Source organism: Carcharhinus amblyrhynchos, chromosome 32 (genome assembly GCF_965287045.1).
Source record: "Carcharhinus amblyrhynchos chromosome 32, sCarAmb.v2.hapA, whole genome shotgun sequence".
Taxonomy (NCBI): domain Eukaryota; kingdom Metazoa; phylum Chordata; class Chondrichthyes; order Carcharhiniformes; family Carcharhinidae; genus Carcharhinus; species Carcharhinus amblyrhynchos.
In genome coordinates this window covers 17,345,983-17,371,971 of record NC_137355.1, presented here as the reverse complement: position 1 = coordinate 17,371,971, position 25,989 = coordinate 17,345,983, and the positions used below count along the sequence as shown (strand labels likewise).

Sequence of the window (25,989 nt, the reverse complement as noted above, 5' to 3'; positions counted from 1 at the left end):
TTTGTGCGTCTCTAGTTTATCTTTGTCAGTTCTAAGCGTTGATGCTTGTGGAACCCGCCACCTTGCCTGTTCGAAGGTACACAGAACCCATTGACTTTGAAGTGCGCTGTGTTTGTTTTATCCAGCACATTGATTGGCCTGTGGTTGCTGCCTAGATTTGTGACAACAAAGTGAGCAGGTTGCCTGAATCGAACTCCCACAGCCGAGGGGGGGGAGAACAAGGGCTGCCTGTTGGACGGGAGCACAAAGTACCTGTTCATTGTCCTATGAGAAACTGAGTGTTGCTACAGCCAGGGCCCAGGTAACGTGATGCCTCTGTGAACCCTCCTGTTGCCGTCCTGACAGACAATGGATCTGTGGCAACCATTCATAATCTGTGACCTGGGAAGGTTATTCCTTTGACGACACAGTGCGGTTTTAAACTCTCGTCTCCCATTGCAAGTGGCATTTCAATCTGGCAATATCTTCTTGGCCCGCAGTGGGGGTGGGGGGGTTGCTCAGAGGAGGGGGGGCGGGTACGGCACGAGCCACCTTTGCAAGGAACATGCACAGGTCGCGACTAAAAATCGAAGATAAGGAACTAGACTTTGAGTTTGAGATCGTCAACGTGCAGTTCAACGAAGTGGGGCAGTACGGCTTGAGACTGACGGTGGAGAACCCACTCCTCGAGGGGTCGGGGGTGGGTGTGAGGCTGCGGGTGAACAATGGCGATGTCTTGTGCACCAACACCGGAAGCACCGATATCGTCGCCCAGACAAACATCAACGAAATCCACACGGTCCTCAAGAAGAAATTTGTCTTCCGTCTTCCTAAAGGTAACAACACTTTCAGGGTTAAAATGGAAAGTATCCTGCAGAGTGCTAAGTTAATGTGGAGATGCCGGCATTGGACTGGGGTGGGCATGCTAAGAAATCCCACAACACCAGGTTAAAGTCCAACATGTTTATTGGGTATCACGAGCTTTCGGAGCACCGCCCCTTCATCAGGCAAGTCCTTGGGGGGAGGGGGAGGGGCCTTGGAGGGAGTGCAGAGGAGGTTCACTAGGCTGATACCGGAGATGAGGGGGTTGGACTATGAAGAGAGACTAAATGGACTGGGTCTGTACTCGTTGGAGTTTAGAAGGATGAGGGGGGATCTTATAGAGACGTATAAGATGATGAATGGGATGGATAGGATGGAGGTGGAGAGATTCTTCCCGCTCAGAAAGGACAACAGGACCAGGGGGCACAGCCTCAAGATAAGGGGGGGCGGTTTAGAACGGAGTTGAGGAGGAACTTCTTCACTCAAAGGGTGGTGAATCTCTGGAATTCTCTGCCCGTTGAAGTGGTGGAGGCTGCCTCGCTGAATATATTTAATTCACGGGTGGATAGGTTTCTGATAGACAAGGGAATGAAGGGTTATGGGGAGAAAGCGGGAAAGTGGAACTGAGCCACTTCAGATCAGCCATGATCCTATTGAATGGCGGGGCAGGCTCGAGGGGCTAGATGGCCTACTCCAGCTCCTATTTCTTATGCTCTTATGTCAATTTATTACAAGTAGGCCCCCGTTAAAAGCAAGTTGCTGCGGATGCTGGAATCTGAAACCAAAAGAAAAAACGCTGGAATATCTCAGCAGGTCTGGCAGCATCTGTTAAGGAGAGGACAGAGCTGATATTTCGAGTCCAGACGACCCTTTGTCAAAGATCACCTTAACACTGTAATGAAGTTACTGTGAAAATCCCCTAGTTGCCACACCCCAGCGCCTGTTTGGGTACACTGAGGGAGAATTTAGCACGGCAAGTGCATCTAACCAGCACAACTTTCGCCTTTCGCACTCGTTGGGCACCGCAGGGGATGGAGTGCATTATTGACCTGAATAATCACATTTTAATTTGATGTGTCTAAAGTTTCCTTTGTACTTTTGTTTTTGTTCAGGCCATTCCCCTTCCTTTTGGGGAGCTGCCCCATTTACTTTGTCCTAATTTAATTTGAGTTTGTTTATTTGGTTTGACGTTTAAAAGAGGACCAGCGCGTCTTTCGGAATGTGGGAGGAAACCGGAGCACTGAAACGGAACCTGGTGGCACAGTGGTTAACGCTGCTGCCTCACAGCGCCAGGGACCTGGGGTTCGATCCTGGCCTTGGGTCACTGTCTGTGTAGAGTGTGCACGTTCTCCCCATGTCTGCGTGGGTTTCCTCCGGGTTCTCCGGTTTCCTCCCACAGTCCAATGTAGGTTAGGTGGACTGGCCATGCTGAATTAGCCCTTGATGTCAGAGGGATTAGGAAGGCAAATATATGGGGTTACAGGGATAGGGTCTGGGTGGGACTGTGGTCGGTGCAGACACGATGGGCCAAATGGCCTCCTTCTGCACTGCAGGATCCTAAGATTCACCTGGACGAAACCCACGCAGACATGGGGAGAACGTGCTAGCTCCACATAGACAGTGCTGGGAATCGAACCTGGGTCCCTGGTGTTGTGGGGCAGCAGTGCTACCCACTGTGCCACCGTGCCAGCCCTCGTCATAGAGTCGTGGGGTGGATTGTCAGGTTGCGGTTGTTGCAAGATCGGAATGTCCCGCCTGAGGTCAATGGACCTTTGTACGTAACCCCACCACCCTCTCCCACGATTCCCGGGGCAGGCGGGATAGGAAGGTTCTGCCCATGGTGTCATACAGTGCAGAAAAGGCCCTTCGGCCCATCGAGTCCGCAGCGCTAAAGACCCACTAATCTAGTTTTCCTGCACTTGTCCCAGATCCCCAGGACATTACAATATTTCAATTATTCCGGTTGAAAAAAATGCAGTACAATTTCAAGTTAAACCCCAGCAGATGCAGATGTTGGGGGCGGGAAGCAGGAATTATAGTTTTGTACCTGATTCTGAAGGGCTGTAATATCTTGAGTGGGCTCAATGTTGCTGCAAAGTGGTAATACTGGAACTCTGACCAAACGGTGCTGTGGGAGTCCCTCCAACTCACACAAGACTGTAGTGGTTCTGGAGGAAGGCCCACCTTCTCAAGGGGCAGCGGGGTTGGGTTTTAATCGCCCGCCTTACCAATGATGTCTGCCTGAATGTGAACTTTTAAAAACCCGTGAATGTCTTCCAGTACAGTAATAGATACTTCCCAGCCTGTGATGTACATATTAAAGATTTAAGTGTGTGCCCCTTAGTGTCCAAAGATGTTAGGTGGATTGGCCATGCCAAACTGCCCCTTAATGTCCAAAGATGTGTAGGTTAGGCAGATTGGCCATGCTAAATTGCCCCTTAGTGTCCAAAGATGTGCAGGTTAGGTGGATTGGCCATGCTAAATTGCCCCTTAGTGTCCAAAGATGTGTAGGTTAGGTGGATTGGCTGTGCTAAATTGCCCCTTAGTGTCCAAAGATGTGTAGGTTAGGTGGATTGGCCATGCTAAATTGCCCCTTAGTGTCCAAAGATGTGCAGGTTAGGTGGATTGGCCATGCTGAATTGCCCCTTAGTGTTAATAGAACTAGCAAAGTAAATACATGGGGTCACGGTGACAGGGTCTGGGTGTGATTGTTGTCAGTGTAGGCTCAATGGGCTGAAAGGCCTCCTGTAGGGAATCTATGAATATGTCCCACTCACTCCTGAGACACAGAACCTCGCCTGACACCCCAGTGTAGTACTGAGGGAGTGCTGCACTGTCAGAGGTGCTGACTTTCCAATGAGATGTCAAACTAATGTCGTGTCTGTCCTCTCGTCTACGAAGAAGATCTGGTGACAGGAAGTAAAGTTCTCACTGGTGTCTCAGTCAATATTTATGCTCCAACCAGCAGCTGAGCTATTTATATTGTTCTTTATGGGTCCGGACCGATGCCATTTGGCTGCCAACACTGTGAAGGACTTTTCGATGTCCCAAGGGTGGCTCAGTAAAATGCGAAACTTGCTTTATTTTCACAGGCTACTGTCAAAATGATAAAAATCATGATGTCCGACTGCGCATCGAAGCCTTTCGTGTAACTGGCTCAGCCCCCAAGAGTGTCAAGAAGGAGGGCGAGGCGTTCTTTGCCATCTACCCCCGCACCAACGCGCCCAGGATCAATGTTTTTGCCAAGGAGCACGAGGACTTTTACTGTTACAGCATCACGGTGGCCCTGCTGCGTGTGCAGGGTGACGAGCTCTCAATGCATTGTGGGAGGATGGCTTGTAACGTTTCCTTCCACGAGGTGCGGGTCCCGAAGCAGGCGGCGCCCCGGGGCAGCAAGGAAGGGGGGTACCCTCATCTCCTTACCCCAGGCCCAACGCTGGAAATGCCATCGCCCTTCCCAACATCGTCACAACAATGGACAACACCACATTCACCCAACCCTCAGGTAAGAGCTGATTAGACTGACTGCAGTTTTAACTGGACTGTTCTGAGATGTATCTTCAGTGGTGAGGTGTTGTGAATCTAGATGTGGAATATCAAAGTCCATAAGACAGAGTATCATGTGAGTGTACCTTTAAGAAAGTTTTTTTTATAAATCAGGCAGTTTACAACTTCAGTGATGTCATTGGGGGTGGAGCTATGATATGGCAGTCAGGTGATAGGGTTTTTTTCCTTTGGGCTTTTAGTTACATTTTGGGGGCTGTGTTGGAAGTAGTTTAGCAGCAAGCCAAGAAGCAGTTTCTCTCTCTCTTTCTCTTTCTCTTTCTCTCTCTCTTCCCCACCCCTGTTCTTTGTTTGGTTCTGGAACTATTTTCAGTTAGCTGAAGGATTGCCACCTTGCCTTAAAGAAGCTGTGTTTTGGGAAACAGATTTGACTACAACCTCTTCTGAGTTTCTTCACAAGGGATTTTCAATACTCAAGCCAGGAGGCTGGATTCTTATAACAAGTGGGTATTAGACTATGCTGTATTGTGTTTATTTGGAGGGTTTTCTGTGTTGGATGCTGACTTTGGTTTCAAGTAAAGTTTGTTTATTAGTCACAAGTAAGGCTCATGTTAACACTGCAATGAAGTTACTGTGAAATTCCCCTAGTCACCACATTCCGGCATTTGTTCAGATACTCTGAGGGAGAATTTAGCATAGCTGATGCACCTAAACAGCACATCTTTCAGACTGTGGGAGGAAATTTGTCATTTGGAGGAAACACACAGATGTGGCAAGAATGTGCAGACTGAACACAGACAGTGACTTAAGCCAGGAATTGAACCTGGGTCCCTGGCGCTGTGAGGGAGCAGTGCTAACCCACTGTGTCACCCCCCTTTGGTTGGAACACATTAGAGATATTTCCTTAAGAGTTACACATTATCGTGGTGGTTGTGTTTCTTGTTTGTAATGGTTAAAAGTACGATACATATCTACAATATTCTTAATTAAACTTTGTATTTGATAGAAGCTCCTCGTAGATCATTTGAATCGTAACTGGAGTGAAACCTCACATGCTCATCCTAACCAAACTCCAATGTGAAAAAAATTACAGGTCAGGCAAGCTTCATGGAACACCTTAAGGTATCGAACCTGACTTGTAACAATAGGAGTAGAATTAGGCCACACAGCCTATCGAGTCTGCCCCACCATTCAATCATGGCTGATAAGTTTCTCATCCCCATTCTCCTGCCTTTTTCCCCGTAACCCCCTTATTAATCAAGAACCTGTCTATCTCTGTCTGAAAAACATCAATGACCCGGCCTCCACAGCCTTCTGCGGCAAAGAGTTCCACAAATTCCCCACTCTCTGGCTGAAGAAATTCCTCCTCATCTCTGTTTTAAAGGAGTGTACCTTCACTCTGAGGCTGTGCCCTCAGATTCTAGTCTCTCCCACTAATGGAAACATCCTCTCCACGTCCACTCTATCCAGGGCCTCGCAGTATCCTGTAAGTTTCAATTAGATCCTCCGCCTCATCCTTCTAAACCCCATCGAGTACAGACCCTGACTCCTCAACCACTTCTCATGTGACAAACCCTTGCTTCCTGGGATCATTCTTGTGAACCTCCTCTGGACCCTTTCCAAGGCCAGCACATCCTTCCTTAGGTCTGGGCCCCAAAACTGCTCACAATACTCCAAATGGGGTCTGACCAGAGCCTTATACAGCCTCAGAAGTACATCCCTGTTGTAGTACTGTAGCCCCCTCGACATGAATGCTCACATTACATTTGCCTTTCTAAGTGCCGACTAAACTTGCATGTTCACCTTAAGAGAGTCTTGAACAAGGACTCCCGAGTCCCTTTGTGTTTCTGATTTCCGAAGCCTGTCCCCATTTAGAAACTAGTTTATACCTCCATTCTTCCTTCCAAAGTGCGTGACCTCACACTTTTCCACGTTGTACTCCATCTGCCCACTCCCCTAACCTGCCCCATTCCTTCTGCAGCCTCCGTACCTCCCCACATAAAGTCCTGTTATGTGTAATAAAACAACAGGAGTAGATCTTTCAGCCCTTCCAGAACGTTCCGACGCCACTTGATTGGATCAACGATGATATTTATAAATTGCAAAGAAACTCTACAGTGCAGAAAGAGGCCATTTGGCCCATCGAGTCTGCACCAACCACAGGCTCTATTCCCGTTACCCCACACATTTACCCTGCTAACTCTCCTGACACTAAGGGGTCAATTTATCATGGCCAATCAACTTAATCCACACATCTTTGGATTGTGGGAGGAAACCGGAGCACCCGGAGGGAACTCTCTCAGACACAGGGGGAACATGGAGACTCCGCGTAGACAGTGACCCGAGCCGGAAATTGAACCCGGATCCCTGGCGCTGAGAGGCAGCAGTGCTAACCACTGTGCCACATCTTGGTTCTGTAACCCTTAAGTCTAACAAAAATACATCAGTGGTGGTTTTGAGGTTCTCAATTTGCCCCCAGCCTTCTGGGACGAGAGTTCCAGAATTCTGCTCCCCATCGGGTCAAATTAACTGGCTGTTTGGTTGTCATAAAAACCCAACTGGTTCACTAACACCCTTCAGAAGGTGACAACAACATGGAAAAGGCATCATTAATATTGGAGAGACCCCATCCATCTATCAGGAAACCTACCATCCTTATCACACTGGTGGGCAGTATGTGGCACAGTGGTTAGCACTGCTGCCTCTCAGCGCCAGGGACCCGGGTTCGATTCCCGGCTTGGGTTACTGTCTGTGTGGAGTCTGCACGTTCTCCCCGTGTCTGCGTGGGTTTCCTCCGGGTGCTCTGGTTTCCTTCCACAGTCTGAAAGACGTGCTGGTTAGGGTGCATTGGCCGTGCTAAATTCTCCCTCAGTGTAACCTGAGCAGGCGCTGGAGTGTGGCGATGAGGGGATTTTCACAGTAACTTCATTGCAGTGTTAATGTAAGCCTACTTGTGACACTAATAAATTTCAAATAACGTATAGGCTTTTGGATTGTCTCTCCTGTGGCCTGATGCAATTTGGCCTTTGAAGGTTTTCCTTTTTCAGGAGAGGATTGATGATGTGACCTGAATATTGTTATAACAATATCAGAAAAAACATCATGCCATTGGCCAGGGAACACCAATAAACTACTCATCTAACAGGGCACTGGTTCCTCTGAGTACAGGGGCAGCACAGTGGTTAGCGCTGCTGCCTTACAGCTCCAGGGACATGAGTTCGATTCCCACCCTTGGGTCACTGTCTGTGTGGAGACTGCACATTCTCCCAGAGTCTGTGTGGGTTTCCTCCGGGTGCTCCAGTTTCCTCCCAAAGTCCAAAGATGTGCAGGTTATGTGGATTGGCCGTGCTAAATTGCTCTTTTGTGTCAGGGGCACTAGCTAGGGTAAATGTGTGGGGTTCCGGGGATAGGGCTGGGCGGGATTGTGGTTGGTACAGACTCGATGGGCTGAATGGACTCCTGCACTGTAGGGATTCTGAGTTTTGGTCTATGTGCGTCCTTATTGCTGCCTATGGCTTCCACAGGCTTTTGATTGATATTTGTTCATGCATTGTGGGTGTCACTGGCTAGGCCAGTATTTATTGCCCATTCCTAATGTGCTGGTGAGCTGCCATCTTGTACTGCTGCGTTCCCTGTTGTGTAGGCACACCCACAGTCTTGTTAGGGAGGGAGTTCCAAGAATTTGACCATGTAGGGTGGTGATACTGGTTTGGGTCACTGCCTGTGTGGAGTTTACACATTCTCCTTGTCTCTGCATGAATTTCCTCTTGATGCTTTGTTTTCCTCTGACAGTTCAAAGATGTGCAGGTTGGGTTGATTGGCCATGCTAAATTGCCTCGTAGTGTCCAAAGATGTGTATGTTAGGGGGATTGGCTGTGCTAAATTGCCCCTTAGTGTCCAAAGATGTGTAGGTTAGGGGGATTAGTGGGGTAAATATGTAGGGTTACAGGCTTGGTAAGATGCTCTATTGGAGAAACAGTGCAGACTCGATGGGCTGAATGGCCTCCTTCTGCAAAGTAGGGATTCTATGATTCAAAGTTGATGGTTTTATATATTTTGTCTTGCCTGCAGAATGAAAGTGTGGAAGACACCAATCCGGATCCTTCTCCAGAGCCACCTGAAGACAGTCCACCTCCTAGTTTGGTGGAGGAACGTATCATCCATCAACGGTTGCCTAGCGATTGCAGCTTCCATCTTTCCTCTGCTGAGCAGACTCCCACGGGGACCCCTATAGCACTTCCTCACACCCACGTAAGTACGATGGGTCAGGCAGAGCTGGTCGAGATGAGTAAGGTGTTAAAATGACCTGATGGGTTTGGCCAAAACTATTTCCTCTGGTGGGGGAACTTCAAGAACGAAACGCAAAAAGTTGGTTTGTAGGTGCAGCAGGTAATTAAGAAGGCAAATGGCATTTTGTCCTTCATTGCCTGAGGGATGGAGTTTAAAAACAGTGAGGTTATGTTGCAGTTGTATAAGGTGCTGGTGAGGCTACACCAGGAGTACTGTGTACAGTTTTGGTCTCCTTACTTGAGAAAGGATATACTGGCACTGGAGAGGGTGCAGAGGAGATTCACTAGGTTGATTCTGGAGTTGAGAGGGTTGGCTTATGAGGAGAGACCGAGTAGACTGGGGCTACACTCATTGGAATTCAGAAGAATGAGGGGAGATCTTATAGAAATGTACAAGATAATGAAGAAATTATATAAGATAGAAGCAGGGAAGTTGTTTCCACTGGCGGGTGAAACTAGAACTAAAAAGTGGTTAGTCAAGTTTATTTTAGTCAAAAATAAGGCTTAGATTAACACTGCAATGAAGTTACTGTGAAAATCCCCTGGTCGCCATAGTCCGGCAGTTGTTCAGGTCAATGCACCCTACCCAGCATGACTTTCGGAATGTGGGGTATAACCGGAACACCTGGGGAAAACCCATGCAGACACGGGGAGAATGTGCAAACTCCACACAGACAGTGACCCAAGCCGGGAATCGAACCCGGGTCCCTGGTGCTGTGAAGCAGAAGTGCTAACCGCTGTGCCGCTTAGCAGGGATTTTGTGGATTTGTGGAACTCGCTGCCCCGTAGCGCGGTGGACTCTGAATCATTAAATGGTTTCAAGAAGATAATAGATGTATTTCTAATTTAAAAAAAACAGATTCAAGGGGAATGGGGAACATTATTTTATTTATTAGTGTCACTAGTAGACTCGTGAAGTTACGGTGAAAATCCCCTAGTGATAGGGACAGGGTAGAACTAGGGGGGGCATGGCCTCAAAACAAGGAGCAGATTTAGGACTGAGTTGAGGGGGAACTTCTTCACACAAAGGGTTGTGAATCTGTGGAATTCCCTGCCCAGTGAAGCAGTTGAGGCTCCCTCGTTGAATATTTTTAAGGCAAGGATAGACATTTGAACGGTAAAGAAATTAAGGGTTACGGTGAGCGGGCGGATAAATGGAGCTGAGTCCACAAAAAGATCAGCCATGATCTTATTGAATGGTGGAGCAGGCTCGAGGGGCCAGATGGCCGACTCCTGCTCCTAGTTCTTATGGTCTTAAGGGACATGATTTAACATTTGCAGCTGGGTCAAACACATTGTAATTGAGAAACTCTTATTTTCACACACAACCTGTTAGAAATCTGGAACTCACTTCCCCAACAGGCTGGGAATACGGGTCTCATGAGTGAGATGGAATATTTTCCTCGGCTGCTTTCCCACATTCTATTATCTGTAAACTTCACTCATTTGGTATGTCCGCCATGACTCTCCAACTTTTACAGATGCATCACAGAAAGCATTCTTTCCAGTTGTATCACAGCTTGGTATGGGCTCCTGCTCTGCCCAAGATCGCAAGAAACTACAAAAAGTTGTGCATGTAGCCCAATCCGTCACGCAAACCAGCCTCCCATCCATTGACTCTGTCTACACTTCCTGCTGCCTTGGGAAAGCAGCCAGCATAATTAGGGACCCCACGCACCTCTCTTCCACCTTCTTCCATTGGGAAAATGATACAAAAGTCGGAGGCCGCGTACCAACCGACTCAAGAACAGCTTCTTCCCTGCTGCCAGCAGACTTCTGAATGGGCCTACCATATATTAAACTGATTTTTCTTTTCGTCTTGTTTGTGATTGCAATACTATATTCTACATAGCACGGTGGCATTGCTGCCTCACAGCGCCAGGAACCCGGGTTCAATCCTAGCCTCGGGTCACTGTGCGGAGTCTGCATGTTCTCCCCGTGTCTGCATGGGTTTCCTCCGGGTGCTCCGATTTCCTTCCACGGCCCAAAAGACCTGCTGGTTAGGGTGCAGTGGCCATGGGATGCTCTGTATCCAATCAGTGGCCAATGTGTACACCCACTATCCAGCTGATGGTGCTGAGCTCCAGAGTCCAAAACAAGCTGTCCCAGCACTGACAGAACGTTAGTTCCACCATCAGAGCGGGGTGTTACTAACACGGATACAAGAGAGAGGGATAGGGGGAAATGGGAAAGAGGTAGGGATGTGGATTTGAGACCAGCCATGTATTATTGAAGGGCTGAATTTGCTTCCTCCTATTTCTAATCCCATGTTCCTCAAGATGGGGGCCTTCTGAAGAAATAAGGTACCAAAATTTAAAGCCAAACCCCCCCGCGCCATCCGTTAACTGGGTTGTGGGCCTGGAAATTCTCAACTGGCACAGGATGAATGCACCACTTTATAGGTGCTTCGACTGAATTAAATAGATGCCACCTCCTGCGTAAGAATGGGTCGCCTTCATCTCTCCGCTACCCTCCCCAACAATGCCTGGGCATCTTCTCCCAAAATGGCCTGGAGGTGGGGAAACCTTGGCATTTATTGCAAAGGGACTGGGGTATAAAAGTAGACAAGTGTTGTTGCAATTGTCTCGAGTGTCGGTGAGACCACGTCTGGAGTATTGTGTCCAGTTTTGGCCCCCTTACTTTGAGGAAGGATGTGGTGGCATTGGAGACACTTCAGAGAAGATTCACCAGATTGATTCTGGGGATGAAGGGGTTGAGGAGAGATTAGACAGTTTGGACTTGTACTCGCTGGAGTTTAGAAGGATGAGCGAGGATCTGATCGAGGGATATAAAAGGGATGGATAGAGTAAATGTGGACCAATGTGGAACAAGAGGTCACAGGTACAGGTTGAGAGGCAGTAGATTTAACACTCAGATGAGGAGGAATTACTTCTCACAGAGGGGGAATGGATTTGTGGAACTCACTGTAGTGCAGTGGAGTCAGAATCATTAAATGGTTTCAAGAAGGCAATAGATATATTTCTAATGGAAAAAAAGCAGATTAAAGGGCTATGGGGAATATTATTGTTGTCACAAGTTGGCTTACATTAACACTGTAATGAAGTTACTGTGAAAATCCCCTACTTGCTACACTCTGTTTGGGTACACTGAGGGAGAATGCACCCTAACCAACACATCTTTCGGAATCTGGGAGGAAGCCAGAGCACCTGGAGGAAACCCAGGCAGACACGGGGAGAATGTGCAGATTCCCCACAGGCAGTGACCCAAGCCGGGAATTGAATCCAGATCCCTGGCGCTGTGAGGTAGCAGTGCTAACCAGAGCACCAGAGCAGGTGGGGAGGTGGATTTGAGACCAGGGAGAGATCAGCAATGATCTGATTGAATGGTGGGGTGGGCTCGAAGGGGCTGAATTTGGGGGATTAGTGGGGTAAAGATGTGGGTTACGGGGATAGGGGCCTGGTTGGGATTGTGGTCGGTGCAGGATTGATGGGCCAAATGGCCTCCTTCTGCACTGTGGGGATTGTATGATTCTGTGCTATGAATTGCCTATTTCTGCTGCTGGTTCCCCTGTAAATGTTGGCAAAACTGGCACGATGGCTAATGGCATGACGATGTGAACTTGCCATCCACCCTCCCCCCAACACAACTGCATTGAAAATTGTGTTCGATGTTTGCTGAATCCTTGTGGCCAGAACAAGTAATTAGTTAGCTTACATCCGTAGCTTTGTACCTCCGTCCCCAGTAATTTAATACTATGTGATTATCGTGTGTTTAAGGGAGATGGCGTCTCTGCCAATTTAATGCTCCATTATCCTCCTCTGTGGCCCGGAGACCCCCGGGGAGGCGAGCAAGGATATTGGCAAAACAAATTATTAATTTTTAATTCATTAGAGCGCAGATATTTTTAGAAGCTTCATAAATGGTGAGACGCGGATGGGGGAACTGGGGAATGGTGACGGTTGTCTCCCTCATTGTGCGTGAAGGCAAGATACCATAGTGTCGGTAAATCAGAGAGCATGATTAAACAGAGCGGCACTGTGGTTAGCACTGCTGCCTCACAATTCCAGGGACCCAGGTTCGATTCCCGGCTCAGGTGACTGTCTGCTTGGACGTTCTTCCCGTGCGTGCGTGGGTTTTCTCCGGGTGCTCCGGTTTCCTCCCACAGTCGGAAAGATGTGCAGGCTAGGTGGATTGGCTGTGCTGAATTGCTCCTTGTGTGTCAGAGAGGACTAGCTAGGGTAAATGCATAGGGTTATGGGGAAAGGGCCTGAGTGGGATTGTGTAGACTCGATGGGCCGAATGGCCTCCTTTCACACAGTAGGGTTCTATGAAACTGGAGCACACGGAGGAAACCCACGCAGAGAACGTGCAGACTCCGCATATACAGTGACACAAGCCGGGAATCGAACCCGGATCCCTGGTGCTGTGAGGCAGCTGTGCTAACCACTGTGCCCACCCATACCTGGAATGGACGCTTTGTCTTATGAGGAAACTTTGGATGGGCTAGGCTTGTATCATTTAAGTTCAGTTTATTTATTAGCGTCACAGGTAGGCTTACATTAACGCTGCAATGAAGTTACTATGCAAATCCCCTAGTCCCCACACTCCGGTAGCCCGTTTGGGTACACCGAGGGAGAATTTAGCATCTAACCAGCACGTCTTTCGGACTGTGGGAGGAAACCCACACGGACGTGGGGAGAATGTGCAAACTCTGCACAGACAGTAACCCAAGCCAGGAATCGAACCCGGGTCCCTGGCGCTGTGAGGCAGCGGTGCTAATCCGCTGTGCTGCTCATCTGCTGAGGTTAGAAGAATAAGAGGTGACTTAGCTAAAACATGTCATTTCTTAGTGGGTATTGACAGAGTGGACGTGAATAGGATGTTTCAGAGAATCAAAGAATCACACAACCGTACAGAGCCCATCGAGTTCTCACTAACGCATTAGAAACACCCTAAACCCCCATCTAACCCCGTCTGCCAGCACTAGGCCCGTAGCCCTGCATGTGCCAAGTGCTCACCCAGACCCAGGAATCCTGCTTTCACCAACCTCCCAGGAAGCACATTCCAGACCCTCACCACCCTCTGGGTAAAAAAAGGTTTTTCCTCACATCCCCCCCCTCCCCCCCTCCCCCAAACCTCCTGCCCCTCACCTTGAACCTATATCCCCTCGTGACTGACCCTCCACTTCCCTCCACCCCGTGGGAGAATCTAGTGATTCAAGAAGGCAGCTCGCCACCACCATCTCAAAGGAGGCACGGTGACACAGGGATGTCTCTCAGCGCCAGGGATCCAGGTTCAATTCTAGCCTCGGGTCACCATCTGTGCGGACTTTGCACATTCTCCCTGTGTCTGCGTGGGTTTCCTCTGGGTGCTCCTGTTTCTTCCCACAGCCCAAAGATGTGCAGGCTAGGTTAATTGGCCATGTTAAAATTAACCCTAGTGTCAGGGAGATTAACAGGGTAAATGTGTGGGCTTACGGGGAATAGGGCCTGGGTGGGATTGTGGTTGGTGTGGACACGATGGGCTGAATGGCCTCCTTCTGCACTGTAGGGATTCTGAGGACTCTGGGATTCTATGAACTTGGAATGGGCAATAAATGCTGGCCGAGCCAGCGATGTCCATATCCCACAAACTGTGATGACTTCAGCCAGGCCAATGAGGTTGGCTTGCTAGAGTATGAACTACCTGATGAGTCCTAATTGGTTAAACCAGGGAGCCTCATGCTCCCTATTTAAAGCAGGTCTGTCAGACTCTCTGCCTGCATTCAGCAACTGGAGAGCTGGCTGTGTACTGGTGTATGGTGTTAATAAAGTAACTTGGTGACGGGACTTTCAGCTCCGTGGAATTATTACAGAATGAATAAAAAGAAAAATCTCTTTGGGCTGGTGCTGAGGTTACGAAAGGCACTATACAAATGCAATCCTTTCTTTCTTATTGTGAGGACTGTCATTACTTTGCTTTGTGCTGATTTGATTTGAGTAAGAATGTGCCAGAGACCTGTTGAAGCTATCATTCCATGTGTAGTCCAGGTCTAGTGATTAACCCCGATCAGTGTGTGTGTGTCTCTTGTGTAGGAATCCCACTCGCTCCTCTGGCTGAAGATGAGAAAAAGGCCAGAGCCACAATCTCTCTCTCTCTGTCTCATTTGCCACCATGCCCCAAGGCAGCGTAGGCGACCATGTTACATTCATTCAATTTAAGACTTTATTGAATGATGCAACTGAAGATGGAGACAGTGTGTCCCGGAAAGAGCTACCTAAAGTATGTTTGGCTAGAATAACAGTTTGAAAGAATCCATTGTTCTCCCAGCTCCTGGGAAACCCTTGAACCTATTCCATTTTCTTATGGATACCTATGTACGAAAGCTCATTGCACCTGATTGTATACCAGCACTGCCCGTGTCGCTGAGAGTGCTTTATACTTTGCTGTTCTTCAAGATGAAAAGCAGCCTCGTTAGTGATTCTTGGTAGTTCTGAACTTTCAAATTATCGAGGGCTGTCACGTAACCATAACGATCGTAAAGAATTGGGCAAAATTGTGCTGTTTCAGCATTACACTCTGATACGTTAATGCATTAGAAGGCACTGGGTAAGTGTTAATGTGGAGATGCCGGCGTTGGGACTGGGATGAACACTAAGAAATCTCACAACACCAGGTTAAAGTCCAACAAGTTTATCTGGTAGCAAAAGCCACTCTGTAGAAACTTGATGTCTGTGTAATCTTATTGGGGATCCTCTCCACTTGGAGCTGGCAGTTTGCGGTGTCGACGGTAGTTGTGATGTGGAGGTGCTGGCGTTAGATTTGGGTAAACACAGTGAGAAGTCTCTCAACACCGGGTTAAAGTCCAACAGGTTTATTTGGTAGCAAAAGTCAATGCATCAGGCTTTTGCTGCCAGATAAACCTGTTGGGCTTTAACCTGGTGTTGTGAGACTTCTCTCTGGGTAAGTATTGGCCAAAGTACAAAACATTGACCTTTTAACCGTGCCATCGTTGCCACAGAGAACCTTTCCCTCAATGAGTTCATAGTCAAGGAGCTTTTTCCCAAAGTTTTTTATTTATTACATTAACACGATGTGGAGTTGGACTGGGGTGGGCACAGTAAGAAGTCTCACTTCCCGCTGCCTCGGCAAATCAAGGACCCCGCACACCCCGGACATTCTCTCTTCCTGCTTCTTTCTTTGGGAAAAAGATACAAAAGTCTGAGGTCACGCACCAACCGACTCAAGAACAGCTTCTTCCCTGCTGCCGTCAGAGTTTTGAATGGACCTACCTTGCATTAAGTTGATCTTTCTTGACACTCCAGCTATGACTGTAACACTACATTCTGCACTCTCTCCTTTCCTTCTCTATGAATGGTATGCTTTGTCTGTACAGCGAGCAAGAAATAATACTTTTCTCTGTATGCTAATACATGGGATAAATTAAATCAAAGTCTAACAGGTTTATTTGGCTTCACAAGCTTTCGGGGCACTGCTCCTTCATCAGGTGAGTGTGTATGTACGATCTTCTTCACCCTCTCATTCATAAATCTTATAACTAACTCCGTTCTGTATAAGAAAGAAGACTCACCTAATGAAGTGCTCCGAAAGCTTATGATTCCAAATAACCCTGTTGGACTTTAACCTGCTGTTGAGATTTCTTACATTAATACTGCAGTGAAATTATTGTGAAAATCCTGTAGTTGCTACACTCCGGCGCCTGTTCGGGTACACTGAGGGAGAATTTAGCATGGCCAATCAACCTAACCAGCGCGTCTTATAAGATGATGAATGGGATGGATAGGATAGAGGTGGAAAGACTCTTCCCGCTCAAAAAAGACAATAGGACTAGGGGGCACAGCCTCAAGATAAAGGGGGGGCGGTTTAGAACGGAGTTGAGGAGGAACTTCTTCACTCAAAGGGTGGTGAATCTCTGGAATTCTCTGCCCGTTGAAGTGGTGGAGGCTGCCTCGCTAAATATTTTTAAGACGCGGGTTGATGGGTTTTTGATAGGAGAGGGGATTAAGGGTTATGGGGAGAGGGCGGGAAAGTGGAACTGAGCAGCGACAGATCAGCCATGATCTTATTGAATGGCGGGGCAGGCTCAAAGGGCTGGATGGCCTACTCCTGCTCCTATTTCTTATGTTCTTATGTCTTTCGGACTGTGGGAGGAAACTGGAGCACCCGGAGGAAATTCATGCAGACACAGGAAGAACGTGCAAACTCCACATAGACAGTCAACCAATCTGGGAATCAAACCTGGGTCCCTGGTGCTGTGAGGCAGCAGTGCTAACCATTGTGCTACCCACTAAAACCGCACTTTCCAGGTTGTAGGGGTGAGATTCTCTGGCTTCCCAGCTGCGTGTATCCTGCTGGCAGAAGGCGGTGCGGTGTTTACTAATGGTGGGATTCTCCAGTCCCGCCTCTGTGAATGGGAATTCCCATTGATGCCACCCCATGCTGGTGGGAAACCTGCAGGAGGTGGGGGTTCTGCAGTGGGGGCACTGCAGGCAGGACTGGAGAATCCCTCTGGCATGAGTGGCCAGAGAATGTATGAGGGAGAAGAGCTTTGGTGGGGTGAAGTGAAGGAAGGTGGGTGGAGGCTTATGAGGAGCATAGAAACCAGCATTAACGGGTTGGGCTGAATGGCCTACATTTGATGTAAGAAGGCACCCAGCACTTGAGGACTCCAGAAAGAGTAGGAGATAGATCGGGGAGGGGATGGAGCCCATTCATTGTTACCCTGCTTTAAGGACTGCATTCACCGGTGAGGTGATGACAGATGTGGCGTCTGTTTGTTTGCACAATGCTTTAGTGTTTTCAATTAAAAATGTGGCCTTGAAATGTTCTTTTCTGTGCGAGAGGTATTCTGTAAATCTCTGCCAAAGAGGAGGTAGCTCTTGGATATGCATTGAAATAGCTTAGTCGCGTCTAATTTACTGGCTAAATTGTAATCAATGAACCTTGTGACAGTCACTTACAAAATAATTGGATTTATGGGTTTGTTTTTTTTTTCATCTCCCACGTGCCTGACTTTCCTTTCTAATGGAGAGGGAAGCTGGAGAATTGTGCTTTCTTTGAATTCTTTATTCTGGGCCTCGTTGGCAAGGCCAGCATTTAGTCCCTGCTTAATTCCTTGACTGTCACCGTATGCAGGCTGACTACAGTTGTGGTCTGTATCCCATCAGACATCAGCTGTTCCAGTTATTTTTTTCTCTCTGGATCAAATGTCAATTTTATCCAAGGCTGGAATTTATATTTAGAAACTGCCTGTGTGGAGTTTGCACATTCTCCCCGTGTCTGTGTGGGTTTCCTCCGGGTGCTCCAGTTTCTTCTCACAGTCCAAAGATGTGCAGGTAAGGGGATTGGCCATGCTAAATTGCCCCTAGTGTCCAAAGATGTGCAGCTTAGATGGATTGACCATGTTAAATTGCCCCTTAGAATCAGGGGGACTAGTAGGGTAAATATGTGGAGTTATGGGGATAGGGCCTGGGTGAGATTGTGGTCGGCGCAGGCTCAATGGGCAGAATGGCCTCCTTCTGCATTGTAGGGATTCTATGAAGTTGGGAGGGCCACATCCCCCGCCCGCCCCTCCCCCCCCAAAATCACACCCCACCTCCCCACTTCCCCCACCCGTCTGTGTGAATTTAAAATCAGGGTGTGATGAAGTTGTTTCGGGGAGGTAGGGGCTCAGTAGTTTTACCGCTTGGCTATTAACCCAGAAACTCGGCTAATGTTCCATTTATTTACAAGTTGGCTTACGTTAACACTGCAGTGAAGTTACTGTGAAAATCCCCTGGCCACCACACTCTGGCACCTGTTTGGATAATCTGCCATCCTCGCCCATTCTGGCCTACACGTGACTCCAGTCCCACAGCAATGTAGTTGACTCTTAAATGCCGTCTGAACTGGCCCAGCATGAGACTCAGCTCAAGAGGCAATTAAGGATAAGCGGTATGGTGGCACAGTGGTTAGCACTGCTGCCTCACGGCGCCCGAGACCCGGGTTCGATTCCCGGCCTCGGGTCACTGTCTGTGTGGAGTTTGCACATTCTCCTCGTGTCTGCGTGGGTTTCCTCCGGGCGCTCCTGTTTCCTCCCACAGTCTGTAAGACCATGCTGGTTAGGTGGATTGGCCGTGCTGAATTGCCCCTTAGTGTCCCAGGATGTGTGGGTTAGGGGGATTGGCGGGGTAAATATGTGGGGCGAGATCCTGTGGCCTACCAGCTGCGTGTTCCCCGCTGCGGGAGGTGGTGTGTTGCTTGCTGGCGGGCGGCATTCCCTGTTCCCGACACCGTCAATGGGAATTCCCACTGATGTCACCCTACATCAGCAGGAAACCCGCAGGTGGGCCGGCAGGACTGGAGAATTCCCGCCGGCCCGAACTGCTGGAGAATTCCGGCCACGGAGGAATGGGGATAGGGCCTGGGTAAGATGCTCTGTTGGATAGTCGGTGCAGAGTTGATGGGCTGAATGGCCTCCCTCGGCACTGCAGGGATTCTATGAAGTGCAGGCAAAGCCCAGGAAGGAATATCGGAAGCTGGTCTGAGAGAAACGTACAGACAGAAATATGTAAGCGATCGATGTCATTCAATCTTTGGATAAACTGGCTTAATGTAAATAAGATCCAGGTTCAACCTCTGACTCAAAGACTCACATTTAGACAAGGTGCCTCATCAAATCTGAAAGAGCAGCGCAGTGTGATCACTTTGAAGTCCAGTGACTTTGATTGTGAGAGTCAATATGCTGAGTGATCACTGCCCAGACTGTAAATACACCAGGGTTATCGGGATCTGATTACCTCTGCCGGCTGTTCAAACATCCAGGGTTAAATTTTGTTCCGTGCAGTAGGCAGCACAGTGATTAGTGCCGCTGCGCCTCAGCGCCAGGGACACAGGTTCACTTCCGGCCTCGGGTCACCGTCTGCATGGAGTTTGCACATCCTCCCTGTGTCTGCGTGGGCTTCCCCTGGGTGCTCCGGTTTCCTCCCACGGGACAAAGAAATGCGGGTTAAAGAGCGAAGAAAATTACAGCACGGCCCCTCCAAGCCTGTGCCGACCATGCTACCCGACTGAATTAAAACCCCCCTACCCTTCCGGGGATCATATCCCTCTGTTCCCATCCTATTTGTGTATTTGTCAAGATGCCCCTTGAAAGTCAAGATCATATCCGCTTCCGTTACCTCTCCCAGCAGCGAGTTCCAGGCACCCACCATCCTCTGTGTAAAAAAACAACCTGCCTCGTACATCTCCTTTAAACCTTGCCCCTCGCCCCTTAAACCTGTGCCCCTTAATAATTGACTCTTCCACACTGGGGAAAAAGCTTCTGACTATCCACTCTGTCCAGGCCCCTCGTGATCTTGTAAACGTCTATCAGGTCACACCTCAACCCCCATCACTCCAGTGAGAACAAACCAAGTTTCTCCAACCTTTTCTCATAGCTAATGCCTTCCATACCAGGCAACATCCTGGTAAATCTTTTCTGTATCCTCTCAAAGCCTCCACATAGTGGAGTAGTAGTAGTGTGGTGACCAGAATTGAACACTATTCCAAGTGTGGCCTAACTAAGGTCCTATAAAGCTGCAACATGACTTGCCAATTTTTAAACTCAGTGCCCCGGCCGATGAAGGCAAGCATGCCGTATGTCTTCTTGGTTACCTTCTCCACCTGCATTGCCACTTTCAGTGATACGTGTACTTGGACACCCAGATCCCTCTGCCTATCAATACTCTTAGCAGTTCTGCCATTTACTGTATATTTCCCATTTGTATTAGACCCAGATTGATTAGGTTGATTGGCCGTGATAAATTGTCCCTTAGTGTCAAGGAGATTAGGAGGGTTCATATGTGGGGTTATGGGGATGGGAACTGTGTGGGAATGTTGTCAGTGTAGGCTCGATGGGCCAAATGGCCCCCTGCATTGTGAATTCTATGATTCTGTGAAGCAGATTCAAAGGGAACATTAGGTGCCTAATTGAAGAATTGTAAGACCGTGGGGAAAGAGGGTTGGATAGTTCTTCCGAAGAGCCGGCAGAGAAATGATGGGAAGAATGGCCGCCTCCTCTGTTGCGAGATTTTATGACTCACTCAACATGGAGTGAGGTAGGTTGGGTTAGCGTTTCAGGGTGATGACCTTTTGTCAGAATCAAGGTCTCCCAAGATTTTATTAAGTGCAATCCTGTGTCCTCAAATACTGAAGCAGGCTGTGTCCATATGCAGCAAGACTTGGACAACATTCAGGCTTGTGCTAGTAAATGGCAAATAACATTCATACCACCCAAGTGTCAGGCATTGATCATCACCAGAAAGAGAATCCAACTCTCTCCCCTTGACAGCCAATGGCATTGCCATCGCTGAATCCCCCGTTACAACATTCTGGGGGGTTACAACTGACCAGAATTTGAACTGGGCCGGCCATAGCCTCAGAAAAGCATAATCAAAGACCCCCACACACCCCCGACATTCTCTCTTCCACCTTCTTCCGTTGGGAGAAAGATACAAAAGTCTGAGGTCACGTACCAACTGACTCAAGAACAACTTCTTCCCTGCTGCCGACAGACTTTTGAATGGGCCTACCCTCGCATTAAGTTAATCTTTTTCTACACCCTAGCTATGATTGTAACAGTACATTCTGCACTCTCTCCTTCTCTATGAACAGTATGCTTTGTCTGTATAGGGAACAAGAGACAATACATTTCACTGCATACCAATACATGTAACAGTAAATCAAATCAAATCTAAGTTAATCTTTCTCTACACCCTAGCTATGACTGTAACACTACATTCCGCACCCTCTCCTTCCCTTCTCTATGTACGATACGCTTTGTCTATATAGCATGCAGGAAACAATACTTTTCACTGTGTCCTAATACATGTGGCAATAACAAATCAATCCAGTATAAATACCTTGACTACAGGAGTAGTTCACAACCTGGAAAATCTACAATAAGTAACTCATCTCTTCATTTCCCAAGCCTATCCACCGTCTACAAGGCACAAGTCAGGAGTATGAGGGAATGCTCTCCACTTGCCTGGATGGGTGCAGCTCCAACAACACTCATGAAACTCGACACCATCCAGGGCAAAGCAGCCCACTTGATCCATCCAGCATATCTTCAACATTCACTCCCTCCATCATCGACACTCAGCAACATCTGTACCTACAAGGTGCACAGCACCAAGGCTCCTTCGACAGCACCTTCCAAACCAACGACCTTCACCACCTAGAAGGACAAAAAGTCTCACAACACCAGGTTAAAGTCCAATAGGTTTATTTGGAATCATGAGTTTTTGGAGTGCTGCGCCTCCATCAGGTGAGTGATGAAGGAGCAGCACTCTGAAAGCTCGTGACTCCGAATAAATCCGTTGGACTTTAACCTGGTTTTGAGAGATGTCTCACTGTGCCCACCCCAGTCCAATGCCAGCATCATAGAAGGACAAGGGTAGCAGGTGTACGGGGAACACCACCACCCGCAAGCTCCCCATCCAAGCCGCTCACCAGCCTGACTTGGAAATATATTGGAAGTTCCTTTTGCAGTCGTTGGGTGAAAATCCTGGAACTCCCTCCCTGAAAGCTCTGTGGGTGTAACCTACATCTCAGGGACTGCAGCAATTCGAGAAGGCAGCTCACCACCACCACCTCAAGGGGCAATTAGGGGATGGGTAACAAATGCTGGCCTAGGCAGCGACAAACCACATCCTCTGAAAGAACAAATAAAATTCCAACAACAAGGGGAAAGGAGCCGGAAAGCTGTGTTTCTGGTTTGTACGAGAATCCTGCAGGCAAAGTTCAAACTCAAGGCTCAAAGGTTATTTATAAATCACTAATGCTTTACATTCTTGGTTTTATGATCTTGTACAAAACACCTTTTAACGTCTGCCCATTATCCGTAATTATCGGCAGAATTAAGCCTTGTGACAGCTGAAATGTTAAAAGATTGCTTCGTTTTACACTCAGTGAGGGCACCAAAACAGTACTTAACAGGCGCAGCTATGGAAACACTGAGAGTGCTTACTGTATTATTGACTTGTATCTGCAGCACACGGAGAGGTGAGAGCCAGGGTGGAGAGAAATGCATTCAAACTCTTCACAAACGGGGAAAATTAAACCTTGATGCCTGTCGTGGAACTGAACCATATCAACTGTTCCCGCGAGAAAGCCTTGAATTTCTCACGCAATTCCGAAGCATCTCCCGCTCCATGGAGTATTTTCCAAGAGTTGTAATGTAGGATTTGCACCAGGCAACATGTGCTGGACTCTTAACTGTCCTCTGAAGTGGCTTAGCAAGCCACGCAAGCCTGCTACAAATGGAATAATACTGGACGGACACCCACCATCGACCTAGGCATCAGGAATAACATGTCGGCCCCACAAAGTCCTCCTTACTAACGGCATGGTGGCGCTGTGGTTAGCACCAGGGAAATTTGGCATGTCAGCTACGACTCTCATCAAACTTTATCATGGAAAGCATTCTTTCTGGTTGTATCACCTCTTGGTATGGGCTCCTGCTCTGCCCAAGACTGCAAGGAACTACAAAAGTACAACTACAAATGTAGCCCAATCCATCTCTCAAAGCAGTCTCCCATCCATTGACTCTGTCTACACTTCCTGCTGCCTCGGCAAAGCAGCCAGCATAATTAAGGACCCCCCACACCCCGGATATTCTCTCTTCCACCTTCTTCCGTCGGGAAAAAGATACAAAAGTCTGAGGTCATGTACAAACCGACTCAAGAACAGCTTCTTTGCTGCTGCTGTCAGACTTTTGAATGAACCTACCTCGCATTAAGTTGATCTTTCTCTACACCCTAGCTATGACTGTAACACTACATTCTGCACCCTCTCCTTCCCTTCTCAATGAATGATGTTTTGGCTGTTTCTAGTGCACAAGAAACAATAATTATCACTATGTTAATACATGTGACAATAATAAATCAAACTACCACCTCACAGCGCCAGGAATCTGGGTTCAGTTCCCGGCTTAGGTCACTCTGTGCTGAGTCTGCACGTTCTCCCCGTGTCTGTGTGGGTTTCCTCTGGGTGCTCTAGCTTCCTCCCAAAGACGTGTTGGTTCGGTGCATTGGCTACATTCTCCCTCCATGTACCCAAACAGATGTCGGAGTGTGGCGACTAGGGATATTTCACAGTAGCTACATAGAACATAGAACACTACAGCACAAACAGGCCCTTCAGCCCACGAGTTGCGCCGATCACATCAACACCTACCTATCTATAACCCCCAATCCCATTAAACCCCATATACTCATCCAGAAGTCTTTTAAAAGACCCCAGCGAGTTTGCCTCCACCACCACTGACGGCAGCCGATTCCACTCACTCACCACCCTCTGAGTGAAAAACTTACCCCTAACATCACTTCTGTACTTTCCTCCCCGCACCTTAAATCTGTGTCCTCTCATAGCGACCATTTCAACCCGGGGAAATAGCCTCTGAGAATCCACCCTATCCATTCCTCTCAACATTTTATAAACTTCTATCAGGTCGTCTCTCCAGGGAGAAGAGACCTAGCTCCCTCAACCTAACTTCATAAGGCATGCCTCCCAGTCCAGGCAACATCCTTGTAAATCTCCTCTGTACCCTTTCAATAGCTTCTACGTCTTTCCTATAGTGAGGCTTCATTGCGGTGTTAATGCAAGCCTACTTGTGACACTAAGAGATAAACTTGAAACCTCCTTTCACTGCCTCTGCACTCTGTGAATGGTATGTTTTTACTTTTAGAGAAAAAAAACTTGGGGGCTTGTGCCAAGGTTGAGAGAGCTGTCTCACAGGCGAGTCAAAAAAAAAGCCTTGCATACATACTTATTATTGTCATAAGTAGGCTTATATTAACACTGCAATGAAGGTACTCAACAGACTGAAGTGAGAGTGACTGCCCTTGACATGAAGGCGACGTTTGACTAACTGTGACATTAAGGAGTGTGTAGTTATGAGTATTCAAGTTCCTCGATTTCGGGGACTTTTTTTTTTGTTTTTAAACCTTGACTCATTTCCAAAACGGCTAGGATTCTGGATACCAGGAAGATAGCTGATCTTGTCATGTGTTTCTGCTGAGATTGTAACATCAGCAAACTCCCCACCCCGCCATGTGATAATATCCAGGTCATTTTGCTTCTGTGATGTTTGATTTGATTTATCACGTGTATACAGTGAAGAGTATTGTTTCTTGTGCGCTTATACAGACAAAGCATACCCTTCATAGAGAAAGAAACGAGAGAGTGCAGAATGTAGTGTTACAATCATAGGTAGTGATGTGGAGATGCCGGTGTTGGATTGGGGTGGGCGCAGTAAGTCGTCTCACAACACCAGGGTAAAGTCCAACAGGGTTATTTGGAATCACGAGCTTTCAGAGTGCTGCTCCTTCATCAGGTGAGTGGCTCTCACCTGGACTGGGGTGGGCACAGTAAGAAGTCTCAACATTGAATTAAAGTCCAACAGGTTTATGTTATGTCCCTGGCTTGAGAGACAATTCGCACCTCTTTAACCTGTGATTATCCCTCTCTTCACTTTCACTGTCTCCACCTATAAAGATTTGATTACCTGTAAAGACTCTCATTCCAACCATTATCTTGCAATTGTGCCTCTGTCTATATATGCTGTGTTTGTGAACCCACCTCTCCACTCACCTGATGAAGGAGCAGCGCTCCGGAAGCTCATGATTCCAAATAAACCTGTTGGACTTTACCCTGGTGTTGTGAGACTTCTTACTGAGTCGCAGCTAGGGTATGAAGAGAGAGAGAGAGCAACTTATTGTGAGATGGGTCCATTCCAAAAGTCTGATGGTAGCAGGGAAGATGATGTTCTTGAGTCGGTTGGTACGTGGCCTCAGACTTTTCTATCTTTTACCTGATGGAAGAAGGTGGAAGAGAGAATGTCTGGGGTGCGTGGGGTCCTTGATTATGCTGGCTGCTTTGCTGAGGCAGCAGGAAGTGTAGACAGAGTCAATGGATGGGAGGCTGGTTTGAGTGATGGACTGGGCTTCATTCATGACCCTTTGTAGTTTCTTGTGATCTTGGACAGAGCAGGCGCCATACCAAGCTGTGATATACCATAGATAACATTCTTTCAGACTGTATCTGTAAAAGTTGGTGCGAGTCGTAGCGGACATGCCAAATTTCCTTAGTCTTCTGAGAAAGTAGAGGCATTGGTGGGCTTTTTCAACCATAGTGTTGGCATGGGGGATCTAGGACAGGTTGGTGATCTGGACACCTAATAAGCTAACGCTCTCAACCACTTTTACTTTATCCCCCATTGATGTAGACAGGGACATGTTCTCCTTTACGCTCCCTGAAGTCGATGACAATCTCCTTTGTTTTGTTGACATTGAGGGAAAGATTATTGTTGCCGCACCAGTTCACCAGATTCTCTATCTCATTCCTGTGCTCTGTCTCATCATTGTTTGATATTGGCTGAGGGTTAAACATTGAGCAGGATACCAGGGAGAAG

At 47.9% G+C, this 25,989-nt stretch overlaps 1 protein-coding gene across 1 annotated transcript in view; it reads left to right on the top strand.

Annotated features, from left to right (window-relative positions):
- The first annotated feature begins 544 nt into the window (after nt 1–544).
- Nucleotides 545–25,989, top strand: part of ccdc33 (coiled-coil domain containing 33) — a 218,295-nt gene continuing 192,850 nt past the window's right edge. The window contains exons 1-3 of the mRNA XM_080216251.1: nt 545–815; nt 3,894–4,306; nt 8,377–8,556. Coding sequence (XP_080072377.1) covers nt 545–815; nt 3,894–4,306; nt 8,377–8,556 — 864 coding nt within the window. The remainder of the gene's footprint in view (nt 816–3,893; nt 4,307–8,376; nt 8,557–25,989) is intronic.